Source organism: Lepidochelys kempii, chromosome 15 (genome assembly GCF_965140265.1).
Source record: "Lepidochelys kempii isolate rLepKem1 chromosome 15, rLepKem1.hap2, whole genome shotgun sequence".
In the NCBI taxonomy this organism is placed as follows: Eukaryota; Metazoa; Chordata; order Testudines; family Cheloniidae; genus Lepidochelys; species Lepidochelys kempii.
In genome coordinates, this window is record NC_133270.1 from 15,131,117 (window position 1) to 15,146,131 (window position 15,015).

At 39.0% G+C, this 15,015-nt stretch overlaps 1 protein-coding gene across 3 annotated transcripts in view; it reads left to right on the forward strand.

The window, feature by feature from the left end:
• Nucleotides 1-15,015, forward strand: part of UBE2L3 (ubiquitin conjugating enzyme E2 L3) — a 22,364-nt gene continuing 7,349 nt past the window's right edge. The window contains exons 1-2 of one of the 3 annotated variants that reach the window (XM_073313523.1): nucleotides 1-86; nucleotides 9,402-9,497. In XM_073313523.1, the coding sequence (XP_073169624.1) occupies nucleotides 60-86; nucleotides 9,402-9,497 (123 nt within the window). In that variant the 5' untranslated portion in view covers nucleotides 1-59. Of the gene's footprint in view, nucleotides 87-328; nucleotides 640-864; nucleotides 1,127-9,401; nucleotides 9,498-15,015 lie in introns of those variants that run through there. The other 2 variants (XM_073313524.1, XM_073313522.1) reach the window with 2 other exon arrangements.

Consider the following 15,015-nt stretch of genomic DNA (forward strand, 5'->3'; position numbering starts at 1 on the left):
GCTTTAGCCGCCCAGCCCGCAGCCGCTATGCATTGTGGGGCAGCAGAAGCAGATCCAAGATGGCGGCCAGCAGGAGGCTGATGAAGGTAACATCCAGCCCCGCGCCGGGGAAGGACCGAGTGGGGGGCGGCTTGGGGAAGGTGCGCTTCCGCCCCGGGCCCCTTCCGTGCCGGGGGGGGCAGGCAGCGACCCCCCCCCAACTCGGGGCGCGCGGGGAACTCTCCCCTCCCCCCCGCGGCAGCCCGCGGGACGAGGAGACCGGAACGGGAACAGCCGGCATCTAGGCCGCGCCTCGGCGGGGCCTCGCTCCACCCGCTCTGCCCGGGGCCGGGCTCCAGGGCGCCCCACAGCCCCCGCGGCTGCCTGGCCCCGTGTGGGGAGCCAGCGAAGGGCGCTCGAGGGGCCCGGGCCGGGCCCCTCCCTGAGGGGGCTCCTGCCGTGACTAAGCAAAGAGGAAGGGCGGGGGCTTTCTCCCCCCGGGCTCCCCGGGATGGCGGCGATTCGCCCGAGCTGGCTGCAGTGCTGCCCGAGCGCCCCGCAGCCCCCGGCGGGCAGGAGCCCCGGCCTGCCGGGACCACGAGGATAGGACGGGGTGGGACGGACGGACGGAGGGTTCCCCCCCTCCCAGGCTTATTTTAAGTTGAGTTTTGTCCGGCATTTGTGTGCTTTTAACGTTAATCTGCCCCGCGCGTGAGGGAGACGTGGCTGGTTTATCCCGTTGACATTATAGGCCTGGGTTCAGAAGTCACTTCGCTCAGTTTGCCTTAAACACAAACGCATTTGCGTTTCCAAACCTCTGTTCCTTCTGACGTATGTATAATAGTGTAAAGCGCGGCCGCCGCCTGTGGTGGCTGGTTTTTACTTAAGACTGGTTTTATTTAGTAGTTTTATTCTATTCAGTTGTTCAGTTTTGTATCTTTATTATTTGTTCTCTTGCAATAGCTCTCACAATGTGTAAGATGCTTTTCCGATGCCTAGGAAGACAGTCACTGCCCCCAGAAGTTTACAGTCTTATGTCGTGGATGACATCGTTATCATCAATTCAGATTGCATACTACTCAGGGCAGGGATCTGCCACACTTTCTGTTTAGCACCTAGTGGGACTGCAACAACTATAATTATCTCTGTACGTGGTATTAATACAAACACACCTTGATCTTTGCACTTAGGTGTTCATAACCTGAGTTAGATAGATGATATAGTTTAACCACATGATACATAGATGCAAGGACTAAACTGAATGTTGTTCAATGTTCTTCATTTTTCCCATATCTTGTACTTGATGGAAGAGAAGTTTGGTTCCACTTCCATTAGTTTTGTTCTTTTAAGTCTGGATCCTGAAACTGGCTTCAGGCCGGTGGAGCCCTGCCCAGAGCCTCACTGAGGTCAATGGGGTTCCACCCGGACATAGGGTTCTATCCTTGTCGAGCCGGATGCTGGATTGGGGTGTGAAACTTGAGTTATACATTCAAAAATGCCCACGGATTATAAGGACAAAGAGAATTGTGATAGTTTAATATTGATTTCATTTAAGATTAGCTTTGCTATTTAAATTTGTTCTGAGTGTAGATTGTAATTTAAACAGTAGAACACCTTCGATGCAGAGTCATGCACACAAGATAACATCCATGTCAGCGAGGAACATAAACTGCTCCTGAGGAGCTTGATGAGGCTGAACTAACTTAGGTTTTTGTTTATTTTTTAATATATTTTATTTTTAATAATATATCTTAACTGCTACCACATATGAAGCTGTTGTTGCAAATATGTCAGAATAAGAACTCGCTCCATTTCACATGGTGAACAAGAGTAGTTATTTTATGTTTTAATAACCTTAGCTCTTCTGTTTTATTTGAAATTGAATTTCATATTCAGTCATATATACCTTCTTAAAATTTGTGAAAAGTAAAAAATGTGCATAAATACTCCTAGTACGTTTCTAAACAGGAGCAAAAATAATATAATCTTAAAAGTCTGGAGGGCTGCAGAGGCAATAGTTAATATTGCTAAGTATCTACCAAAGCTAGTTATCATTCTGCTACGTTTTATGGTGTTATTGCTGCAGTATGTTTACAGAGACAGTATATAGGTGATAGTTTTTTGAAGCATTTGATTCTTCTGTCTGCACTTAGACATATCTCTTCTAGAAAAAATTTGTGGCCAGACCTTGATTGATTTTGAGAGCGTGGAGAATCTATTACTTGATTTTACTTTCATTTTTGTTTCGTGTTCATGAATCGTGGTAATCAGAAACTTTTCCCCATGAGTTCAGCAGCTGCAAAATGCCCTTAACAGTTCAGAAATTTCCTTCTTATACACCACAATTAGTAGATATTATTACCCACTCCCATCACCCCACCCCCAGTTTCAGGATTTTGGACTGTAGTACAGTTCCACAGTACCACAAACTGCATCCGTAAGTGTTCCATTGCTGAACAGATTCTGTTTTTTGTTTTTTCTTTTTAAATAGTGATGATAATTGGATGTTTTCTCAGTTATTTAAATTATACTTTTTTAAAAAGCTTAGGGTCATAAAATGTAATGAATGCTCAAAACCTCAAAGGAAATCCAATTTTAGCTCTGTATTTTCACACTTGTTAATAATAATAATAATTAATAATAATTTTAAAATCTCTTAACTTTCTTACAGATCTTTGAACTAAATATAGTTTGTTTTATAACTGAAAATAAATTTGGAACCTCCTGCAGATTGTTCAAAATATAACATTCATGTGAACAGGGATGTAAATGAATTAAAATAAAACAATTTCTGAAGTATGGAGTTGTTTGGAACCATTGACATGGATCATGGTTATTTATTTATATTACACCAACAACAAGAGGCTGCACTTGAGATCAGAGTCCTGTTGTGGTAGGTGATAGTGCTTGCTGTGAAGAGAGACAAGACAAAGTGTGGGAGATCGTAGTATCATCCCCACTTTACGGGTGAAAACTGATCTCTCTCTTTAAATTGAGAGAGCCATTCTTTATATTTAGTCTTGGCAGAATTCAATTTTTATTTTTTGTAATTTCAATGGATAATATTGATGTTTATTTTTGAGCGTTTTTTAGATTTTTATCAATTAATTTTTTTACGTTTTTGTGAAATTATGGGTCATAAGCACTTTTCTCTATCATTTTAAATGTTCAGTTGCAGGAAGCTATGGGGAATCAGAAGATTATTTAATGACAGTAGACACTGAGATTCAAAAAATTCAAGCTTTATAACTTAAAATACAAATTGTCAATATGTCAAAATATACAAAGTAAATATCCTTAAGTCAACAAATCATAGCTGTTTTTACTAGTCCTCTCGTTAGTCCATTCGTAACAAGTCTAATTCAAAAATCTAAATCCCTGGGTTTTGACTCTGTTCTCAAGTAGCATTTTTCTTTCTTTGCCTGGCTATACATTTTAGTTATTATTGATTGAAGTATGTTTTGTTTTGTGACAGTGAAATTGATATTTACCAATAAAAATCAAATATTTCTAAAATTATATTTAATAACTTTCGAATCTTAATATGACATACTAAAATTTACACAAATGCAATTGTATGGTTACAATCATAAACATTCAAAACAGGGAGGGGGCGTTGTGGTGGTGTCTAGGGGCCTGAGCCCCGTTGTGCTAGGCCCTGTACAAACAGCAAATAGTGGCGTTTCGTCACAAACTCTCATTCATCTGAATAGTCTAATTGAAGTCATTGGGGGCTACTTGCATGAGCATTTTACAGGATCAGGCCCCAAGTTTATCATAACAAACGCAGTTAGTGGATTAAGCCCCGAGTACATCAAAGACCCAGTTTTAATCTATAAGCCACTGTGACAGCTGAGCTCTTCTAGGACAGTGCAGATCTCAAAGCATGTGAGAGCTGGTGACAAAGCATTCTCTGTCGAAAGGATCCAGCTATGGAACAGTCTTTCAGAAGGGAAGTGGTGAATCTGGAGTCTGTCTTAGGAAACCCTGTAAGGACTTCCCTTCTGAGAGAGCTTTTACACCGTAGCTGACACTCACAATTCAAAGACCCTGTTTATTTCCAAACTGTTACTAACCCTTATTCACCAACACCACAAAAACCCTACCCCAAGCAGAGTTTTGATCCCAGAAAGGGAGGAGTGCCAGAGACTCCATGGTGTCCATAATAAAGGATTTTGTTGATGCTATTGATTTTATGCGGAAGTCACTTGGATACCACAGTGATAGGCAACAGTATAAAATCCTACGGTAGGTGGATGGAGAGATGACACTAGCTGGTGGTACAGTTAAAGATGAGAGGGAGGCTTATATGAGAAAGGTGGTGAAGTTACTTGTCTTTGTAGGTATACATCATGTTAATATAAAATACCATGTATGGAACTTGTACTTTTATTAAATTGGGTTGGGACTACTGTATATAGAGATATATATTTAAAAACATAATTAGTAGTCCAGAAGACACTCTTGGACAGTATCTGACACTCCTTCCTCAGGTAAAGCTCCTGTTGAAGTCCCAACTATAATATGACCAAGTAAAGGTTTCTATTAGGTCTATAATATTTCCACTTCTGGGGGTTTTTAGTTTTTAAAAAAGTATAATTAATAGTCTGTTAATGTAAGCTTTTGTTTTTATGTTTTAAGGAAGTGAGGAATGGCAAAGGAAGATTATTTTAATCTTTTCTTTGTGTACTCCCATATTTGCATAGCAAACATTTATGAAGCAATGAACTCCACGGTGAAATAAATCTCAGAACCACACCCATGTAATTAATGTTGATGGCATGTATTTACATTATGCCTTAGTGTTGTAAACAGTATAATAACGCCAAATTTATTGAGAATTTTGTATTTTTAATCAGATTTTTTTCAGTTTATAGCTTTCATACTTTGTATGTGTAGGTTTTTAATTGTTCTGGCCTTTACTCCTCAGTAACAACTAGTCAGGAGAAACATAAACTTTATCTGTTTTCGTGTTGGTGTTTTTTAAAAAAAGCGTACACATTTTACAGCAGGAGTGAGAACAGTACGGTTTTATAACTCAAAAATGGGTGACGATATTTTACTCAAAATTCACTTTTGAGCAGAGATCAAACGTAGAAACTTTCTGCTGGAAAGAAGAATTATTCAGAAAATAAAGAATATGTGAAAACACAAAATTGTAATGTTTCAATGGAACCTTAACTACAGCTTTTATGAAAACTAAATATTCTCATGATTTTTTTTATTTAAATTTAAAGTTTTTTTAAAAAAAACAAACACTGCCCTGCAGTACCAGAGAACCAGAAATTGAAATAGATCAACTTCTTACCACTGGCTAAGAGACATATTCATCATAAAAACACTTATGTTTAGAAATTGTTTACCTACTCTTGTTCATAAATAAAAGATTACAGAATATTTTTTCTCTATTCGGTTTATTTACTTTGTGCCTGATGCAAAGCTTATTGGAGTCAATGAGAGTCTTTCCACCGATTTCAATGGGCTTTGGGTTTAAACCCTTTGCGTATAGTCAGTTTCCCTGTTTTCCCTGTGTAGACAATCATTGAGGCAGGCCCCAGTCTTGGGATGGTTCATATGCGCAAGAGTTTGCAGGATTGGGACCAAAGTTGGTTTTCCTTGTTTGTGTGGCTTTTTCAGAAAGCAGCAGGAACATTTTTTTTTTTTTTTTTTTAGCCTGTTTATAAAATCACAAACTGGCAGAGGGACTCGGGTGCAAGTGCAGTACTTGAAATTACTTTTAACTCTTTTTTAACTGACTAGATTTCAAGTTATTTTTCTTTTCTTTTACTTTTTGCTTGATTTTTAATTTTTAATTTATGCTTTCAAACAGCATAAATGGTGAAAAGTACTTTTTTCATTTTCAGTACTGTAACATACGTAAGGAAAAATACTAAATGCTTTTTGTGATCTGGTCCCTTCAGTGCTGTACCTGAAGATTAAATATTACCTATCAAACAGTATATTCTCCATGTTATATACTGTACTGTGTTTTTTATCTGAACTTGTCGAAACACTTTACTTACTTGAAGTCCCAACACATCCCTTTAAAATAAGTAGATGTCTCCATGTTATAAAAGGGAAACCTAGTTCAGCAATGTCACACGCAGGGTCAGTGGCAGAACTGGAATTAGGAGTGTGCACTCCCACTTCTGTGTTCTAGCTATTAGTACACTCTCTCAGAGGCAATAATTTACATTATTTAAAACAACATTAAAGGGGGTGGGAGAGAATGGGAATTGAGCTATTCGCTACATTTCTAACCTTAAGGTTTCTTTTTGAAAAAAATGCATGTTTGGTCTCAGTCTCTCACTTCCAAAAGACCTTTTTGTCCTGTCAGAGTCAGTGTGATCTTAAGGTGAAATTAGTCATTTTTCTGTCTCTGAACATGGTACTACTACCTTTTACCAGCCTGTTGCCTGTGGACATTCAGCAGAATCATATTTTCTTTCTTTCTTTGACAAAAGTATGTTTTTATTCATTAGCTATGTTGCCTTTGCTGTGCTAATATTTTATTATGAATTGTGTATCCCCAACAAAAGTAACTAAATTTCTGTTACAAAATCTTTATTCCTGGCATTGCATCATCCAGAAAGAACACAATTTGATTTGCAGCTTCCTGGTTGAATTTGCAGGGGGGGCAGTAAGCAAAAAGCCACTTCTAAACTGAATAAGTTTAATATGGAAGTTACTGATTTGCAATAAATATGGAACCTCACAGTGCTACTTTCAGACAGTCATTTTTGAGTATAAAGTGAAACTTGAAGCAGCCACACAAGGGACTAACAAAAAATGTTTGTCTAATGGAGATGATGATCTAGTAAAGGCAGAGTAGGATTGTACTCAAGGACTTGATTCTCCACAGTCTTGCACCTTGTGTAGTCATGCCTGTTTAAAATATATGTATTATATTCTAGTCTGAGATGGCAACTTTTTATACCTACTTTGTACTTCCTTTGCATAAGTAGAAATTGCTACAGTAGGTGAAAGGTGGTGGAGAATCAGGCTCAGATATTTGGAGATACTTGATGGGCTGGGAGTCTCTTGAATGGGTTTCACTATTATATGTCATTTCAAATGGAAGCGTTGCAGAGCCAGTAGGGTTACTGGAGAAAAACTTAATTCTGTCAACTTTGAATGAAGGATTTTAAGGGAACCAGAGAGAGGCTTGCTGGTTCATTTGAAACTTTCTTTGGTTACATACAAACCTTAATAATTTTGTGGTGATCACAGTTAACTTCTGCACTGTATTTATTGTATTTCTTAAATCAACCACATTACAGACATGTCAAGTTTTTAAAACAAACGTGAGAGTTTACCTCTTTAAATTAACATCTTTTTTTTTTTCATTTTTTCAAAGCTTACCACATTTAAATGCGTTAATTATTTAGAGGGAGACAGACACTGATCAATTGATAGTTAACTTGTCTTTATATAACTACTTCATCCTTCATCTGCTTTTATATGTATTAGATTGTAAGCTCTCTGGTCAGGGACCATATCTTCCTGTTTTTTTTGTATAACACCTAGTACAGTGTGACCGTGATCTTAAATGGGGGGCCATTTGAGAGAAACTAATATAAATTATACATATTATATAAACATCTATCAAGAGTTAGATAATGTCTAAAATAACCAATTTTTCTATCCATCTGTGTTTTGTGGGAGAAGGCATCAGTCATGAATATGTTCTGTTTTAATGTGTGATGGTTGATCTGTATCTGTAACTTGCCCGTTTCATGATATCCCATAAGTTATTTTTGGTTTAGAATGGGCTTCATTGTTTAAAATTGTGGGTTATGAAAAAGGGTAGTTCAATGTGACTGCACAACAGTGCTATATGCAAAAAAAAGAAATGAACCAGTTGAAAACGCAACTGAATTAGTTACGTACCTTCCTGAGTTTCTCAGAAAAACACCACAATCTTCTGTGCTTTTGAACTGAGACCTTTTGTACTTTCAGTGTCCAAAACCAAATACCTAGCATAGTACTAGATTCATAGTTAAAATGGACATATGATGCCTCCTTATTGCTGCTGCTAATAAAGGTTATCTTCCACTGAACAGCATGGTTTAGGTTTAGCATATCCCTATGAATGGCAATCCATGGGACTCTTGATGTGTGTGTCTTCATGCTCTAAAGCATAATCTAATCACAAAAACCCCTATTTCTGTAATATTGAAAAAGTTGGGGCATATTTAATGGCACTGGAGCCAGGGGACCAGACTAATTAGTCATTTCTAGTGTCTCGAAAACAAGTCTGAACCTTATGTTCTGGACATGCTCCTTAGCTGTGCTTATGTCTATTCTGACATACAACATACACAATAGAAAATGAACCTTTAAGTATGTGAGTTTGGACTTTGGTCTTCCGGTTGAACTTACATTTAATCATGCCATAGTAACACTCTAGTTCTAAAAGAATAAGAGAGTAGTTTTTTTGTTTCACTGCGAGTGCCCTTTGCAAACTACTGATGTATTTATTAATAAAGGAAATAGACGTAGTGTTTGTTCTCCTTGACCTAAACTCTCTCAAAATATTGTGTACACTTGTATGTAATTGGCTTTTTTTTTTCACTGAAAACTAGTTAATAACATTTTGGCTCACAAGGCTTGTCATTCCCTCAGAAATAATTTCTGAAGGAAGGGATAATATAGTTTCTTAGCTCATGCAGTTAGTTAACTATATTGCAATTCCTGAAGGTAGGTAAGTAAGTACCCAAATGGCTGTAATATTGCTGTTAACTTTTTGTTTTTCAGCCTTAACTTGGATCTTTGTCTGCATGATGGAGGTGCACTGGATTGGTTTTAAAACCAATCTAATTAGACTGGTACATACCTCTGTGTGGATACTTATTTTGGTTTAAAGTGGGCATATTTCAGTTTAGTTTAAATCTTAAACCGAAATAAGTGTCCACACGGTAGTTTGTATAAGTTTAATTAGTTTGGTTTAAAATAATACCTTTAAACGAGCGTAGCTTTCTCCCATAGACAAGTCCTAACACATCTGTTACTTGTATTTGTAGCTGACAAGTTGATACAATATTCTCAATCCACAAATTCTTTGAGAATAAGCTTTTTAAACAAATGAATCTGATATACAGGTGAGTGTAACAAAAGTGTAAATAAAATATATAGCTATGATGCAATATTATTAACCATGCTTTTGTTGTAGCTCCATGGCATATCCCTTAATTCAGCAAATAAAGATTTTGATTCCCTGCCTTAGATAACCCCGATTCTTTATAGGTGTAGGAATTCCATTTGTTTTATTAATTATGTGGCTTGTCACTTCTGAAACCACAAACTCATTTAATATAAAACAAAGGAACCCATTTTCATTTCTAAGTTTCTTGAAAAAAAATAAATGAACATGCTGCTTATTACTGTTATTAATGTATACTTACACTCTGCTTGCTTTTCAGGAGCTTGAAGAAATCCGCAAATGTGGAATGAAAAACTTCCGTAATATCCAGGTTGATGAAGCTAATTTATTGACTTGGCAAGGGCTTATTGTTCCTGTGAGTATAGAACACTTATATTGTGCTTAAAAGCAATCCACAGACCATTTGTACCTGGTGATGACTTGTGCTGAGGGGGGGGAAAAAACTCTTGCAAATCGATAGTTTATTAGTACTGTAGGTGGCCATTACATAATTGTTGCACCCTGACAAATGAGTGATTATTTGCTATTATAAAACATTACTTTGGTTATTCTGGTTATGTTTGAAGAAGAAAAGATCCAGTGAATGGTTGAATGAAAATATACCTGTTATTTACTGGTTATAAAAATAACTAGGCTTTGCAGGATTCAGTTTTAATTTATAACTTGGTAAATGCTGATTTCAGATGACACACTGAAATTGACAAAAAAGAAAATAAATTGGTAACAGTCACTTTGCCTGCAGCAATCAAGTGTCACTGGCCCTCCGGCAATTCAGGGAGTACTCTGGAGTCCTGTTGTCAGGGGAGTGAGTGGATCCAGCTGCAGAGGGCTCCCTGCGCTTCACCTGATACCACAGTGGGGATGGAGTCGAGGCCCCTGGCTGGGACTGCAAGGGGAAGGACGATGAGCCTCCAGCTGTGGGGGAGGCCAACCCACTGCTGAATGGCTCCTGCAACAGTTCAGGGAGCTCTCTGCATCCTCACTAGCACGGACCTGCATTCTCTCTCACCAGCTGAGAATACCAGGAGACTGCAACCTTCCCTGCACCTTGCACCTGTAGGGATTAGGTACCACCAGTGCTGTAGCCATGTAGGGAGCCCACTGAAACTTTGCTGTCACAGCCCCACTCCCTTACTTGTGTGTCAGCAGAGTTGCGGAGGGCTCTCTAGACAGCTGCAGCACCAGTGAAACCCAATCCTTGCAGGCATTAGGGTGCGGGGGAGGCTGCGATTATCCTGGCCCATTGGAGCAGAGATCCCTGGCCAGGACTGCAAAGAAGGACCACAAGTCTCTGGCTGTGCCAGACACCACCCTGTAGTTGAAGAGTTCCTGTCTGGGGATGGCTCACACATTCCTGGCTGGAGACGCCTAATCACTGCAGGCACGAGATGCAGGGAAAGCTGTGGTCCTGGCCCGGCAGACTCGAGACCCTTGGCCAGGACTGTGAGGAGAAGTCAGTATTGTCCCCAGCCGTGGAGGAGGCTACTCCACTGCTGAATGGCTCCATCATTGGGCAAGAGCCATTTAGCAGTGGGGTGGCCTCCCCCACAGCCAGGGACTCATCTTTGTCCTCCTCCTTCCTCCTCACAGTCCTGGATGGGGATCTCTCCTGTGCCCCGCCAGGACCCCAGCCTTCCCTGCACCTTGTGCTTGCAGGGATCCAGTGTCACCGGCCCTGCAGCTCCATGGTTACAGCCCCACTTGTTCATTCACCAGCCCAGAACATGGGAGCCATCCCCAAGCAGGAGCAGTTCAGCAGTGGGGTGGCCAGCTTCATGACCCAGGGCTAATCCTTACCCCTGGCCAGGTCTGAAGGAGATCTCTACTGGGCCAGGATGACTGCAGCATCCCCTGTACCTGGTGTCTTGGGCCCCTCAGCTGCACAGGAAACCCCCTGCAACCCTGCTGTTAGTGCTGCCCTAACCCCAGCCCTACCCCCACCCCACCCCCAACAGCAAAAATCACAATAGTTCAAAATAGGAAAAAAACAATTTTTTTTTTTTAAAAAGGTTTTCAACAGTAAAAATTAGAAAAAATTGAATTCTGACTGCACTAAATGTAACCTAGGTTTGTACGTGATACATAATGAAATTTTTAGAAGTCTGTAGGAAGGATGGAGCTTTTGAGATAAAGCTGCGTAGACTATAAAACAAACACTGTTGTAAGGTGATTTGAGCATTTAAGTTGCTTAACAATCACTTATTGTCAACTTAGTTGCGGGTGGGGAGAGAGAGAGATGTAGGCACGCTACTATTTTCCGGGTATCTGTTTATGTGGAGGTAGCCCATAATTCACAGCTCACGCAGTAACATGTAAAGAATCTTGTGCTTTGAAACAGCTAGACTAAGCAAATACAAAAGCTTTGTGTATGTTGGCACTTAGATCATGTTAGTGAATCCATTTTTACTATTTTTAAATGGTTCCTGCTAATTTGGTGTAAACATAGTTTGCCTGGCCATTAAGACTTGGTGATAAGAGTATTAAAACAGTTATGGTTGTATCATAGTAGCCAGGCAAACCGTATTTACCCTCATTTTAGCAGGAATAATTTTGAAATTGTTTTAAAACAGCTCTGCTAGAATACTTTGTTTATGCCAGAGAAGGTGGGCCTAAACCAACAGGTCTTAAACTGGTGCAGGCAGTACAAAAATAACTGGAGTCCAAGGTGTGCTGTGGTATCATAGCTGACTATCCACATGGTTTAAAACTGTTGACTCAAGATAATGGAGAAAAGGATGGAAATACATAGGAAAACATGTGCAATTAATTCCATTTGATAGCCTTTCCAAAAAAATTTAGTCTCACTACTTGAAAATGCTCAGTGCGAAAGAATTTGGCCTGGATTTTCAGGATTGGGTATTTAAGTTAGGCTCAAATTGCTAGGTTTTTAAAATCTAAGCACCCCTTGGAAAACAGGTCACTTATGTATGCACTTAAGTACCTAAATCCTTGCCTAACTTTAGGCATCCATTTTTAAAAACCTTGCCCGTGGTTTTGTATTTTTGAAAGAGGAGTGTTAATAGGCAACTTTGGGGCTTGTCTACATGGTGGGGAAATGTATTATATGGGCGTATGATTTCTAAAATGCACTAAGGTGCTGTGCACTAATTGGTCTGTGTAGAACCTGCTGGTGTGCTTTAACAGCATGCTGTTTATATTATGTGAAAACTCACTAGGGAACCTGTAGTATGCACCAGCAGGATCCACGGGGTATATTGATACGTTAGAGCGCTTTAGAAATCACACCTCTGTAGACTGTATTACCCCACTGTTTAGACAAACCCTAAAAGTAAATTACTACTATACTAGTCAAATAGAGAGGGATTTGTTGGAAAGGGGAAGGGAGGAATCCAATGTATTGGATTGTCTGGTTGAAGTCATATGGATTTTCACCTTCTTTATTTTGGGCATTTTCCACTACCAAGTTCCGTGCTCACTTTCCTGAATGAACAGCTGCATCTAGTCTGTGGAAAGGAGAGTTGGGCTACTTGGACATCAATACTGCCTTTTGGTTGGATGCAGTAGAAAGCTGGAGAGAAATATAATCTGCATGTGATCTTAAAGACTTTCAACATCAGCTCTGCAGCGCTTCTGGCTTTGTTAGTTGAAAGCCACTCCTGAACGTGGATCATGCGTGCTACATCAAGATTCTTGCTGATCCTTTGGATTTGAAACACTGTAGAACGACTGATGCAAATAATCCCTTTGAGTCTTTAGTGCCTCTTTTGTGAATAAAGTGAGCAGGATTTGACCGTTAGAGGAGATTTCTATTAAGTAATATATTTTTAATAAAACACTGTTTATGGTTCTTGTACAGCATTTTACTGCTTTGGCATTCTTCCAAAAGCTGAGAGTGTACTTTTCTTTTTAAAGAAAAACATTTTATGGTGATCTATTTCTTAAAAAATAAATCAAAAAAAAAAAAACCCAAAACCCTCAAAATGTTTGATCTTAAAAAAATTAACAGAAAATATGTAGCTTTAAAAATGAGGTGTTCGTTTAAAACAAAGATTTCTGCTCATCAACACTTGAACTTTGCCGAGAAAAGTATTCCAAATTCATGACATCACAAACACCAAAAACAGCATTGGGAGCTGCATCCCAAGGACCGCTTTAGGTTTTTGTTATGTGCTTTTGCAGGAGAAACGGAACTTTGAGCTCCTGTTTTGGCATTATTATGAGGAAATTATTTTAAAATAACGTTTTGTCGCTGAATCTACATGTATTAAGGATCTTATGTTTTTGTACATATTTAAAAAGCACCTTGGGTCATTATTTAAAGGGAGGACTTAATACAAATAATAATCCTCTCCTTTCTTTGCTTCACTGGTCTAGAATTGTCTGATATTCAGCTGTCACATTGAGTAAACTTTTTTTTTTAAATCAGCAGACATAATCTGGGTACAGATGAAAGCTTTTTGATGTTAAATTTGCTTTTGAAGTACCAGGTATATGTATTTTTTAAAAGTGCTGACAAGGATTTTTTAAAAACAACAAATTATCAGTATTTCAACTAGCTTTGGCTAGTTATTGATTGTCCAGTTCTATATTTTTAATCTCCCTTCTGGCCAACCCCTCTCCACAGCTTTTGTAAAAGTGATGCTTGATGTACAATTGAGAAATTATCTGGCATATGCGGTAGGCAGGCTTATTGAGTGATATTTTGTGTAGTGCTCAGTTAAGGTTGTTGTGGAGGATACAGTTCTAGAAGTAGCTCAGCCTGCTATATTTGTCTCTAAAACATTGTTTAAAGGAATAAGCAGTCACCCGGTTATGAAACAAGTCAAAGACAGCTTGTTATCTTGGGTTTTTCCTCTACAGATTTGTGTCAGATTTTTTGTATATTGCTTATTTTACATGATTTATAACAGGTCATTAATTTAAAAAAAAACCTTGCAGGATAAGGTGGTTTCGTATTCTATACATTGAAACAAATTTATGCATGTCATTGAATTTCTATACTATATTTGTTTCAGTTTCAAAATATGAAATATAAAAGAACATCAGACTCCTTGTGCCCTTGTAAAATACATTTATTGATTTATCATAAACTGAATCTTCCTTTTAAATACTGGTCACAATGGATGGCCTTTTGGGGAGTGAAAGGTGTAGCGCAAACATTCAAAGTGAGCATTACAGTCATTCATGTTCAAGTATAAGTGATGAACAACCCTTTGCATGTAATCTTGTAATTCAGCTTCTTGAGTCAGATCCTTACCTCTGCTCTGACCTCTTGTGCTGGGAATAAGGGTTATAGCTGTATAAAGTAGCTGTAAAAGCCCAGGATCTGGCCAGCACAGGATCTGTGAAAGATTTGTAAGCCCTGACTCGACAGTGTATCTGGGCCAGGGTGAAGCCTCAGTATGAAGTGTTGCAGAGATTCCAGGCAGCAGTACGGCTCATAGGGCACGCTGTTGTAAGTTAAACAGGCTTCCAAGGCTGACTAAATTATGCCAGGGTCACTTGAGAAAACTGGATGGATGTAAAGTGGTTTAAAGGCATCTTCACCACCCCACATCCTAGCTTTTGAGTTCTTTTCTGTCTTCGAGGACAACACAGAATCTCTCCCCATAGGTTTAATACTATTTTCCTTTCCCTGTAGAGTGTTGTTCTTTCCCTAAAGATGCTAATACTGGAGAGCTCATTTTTAATTTCTAAAATGGTTTTGATTAAAGGGATTGGACTGACTGGCTGCTAGGTGGGGGAAGTTAAACCGTACACTAAGTAAAAACTCACTTCCAGCTATTCTGAATCTCCCTTTCCCCAATATCCTGAGTAGTTTTTCATGCTGGAATTATTGTTTGCAGTATAAAATGTTATATTTTGATAAACTCTAAAAATATCAATAGTTGATTTTTCTTCTGGGTTTCTCA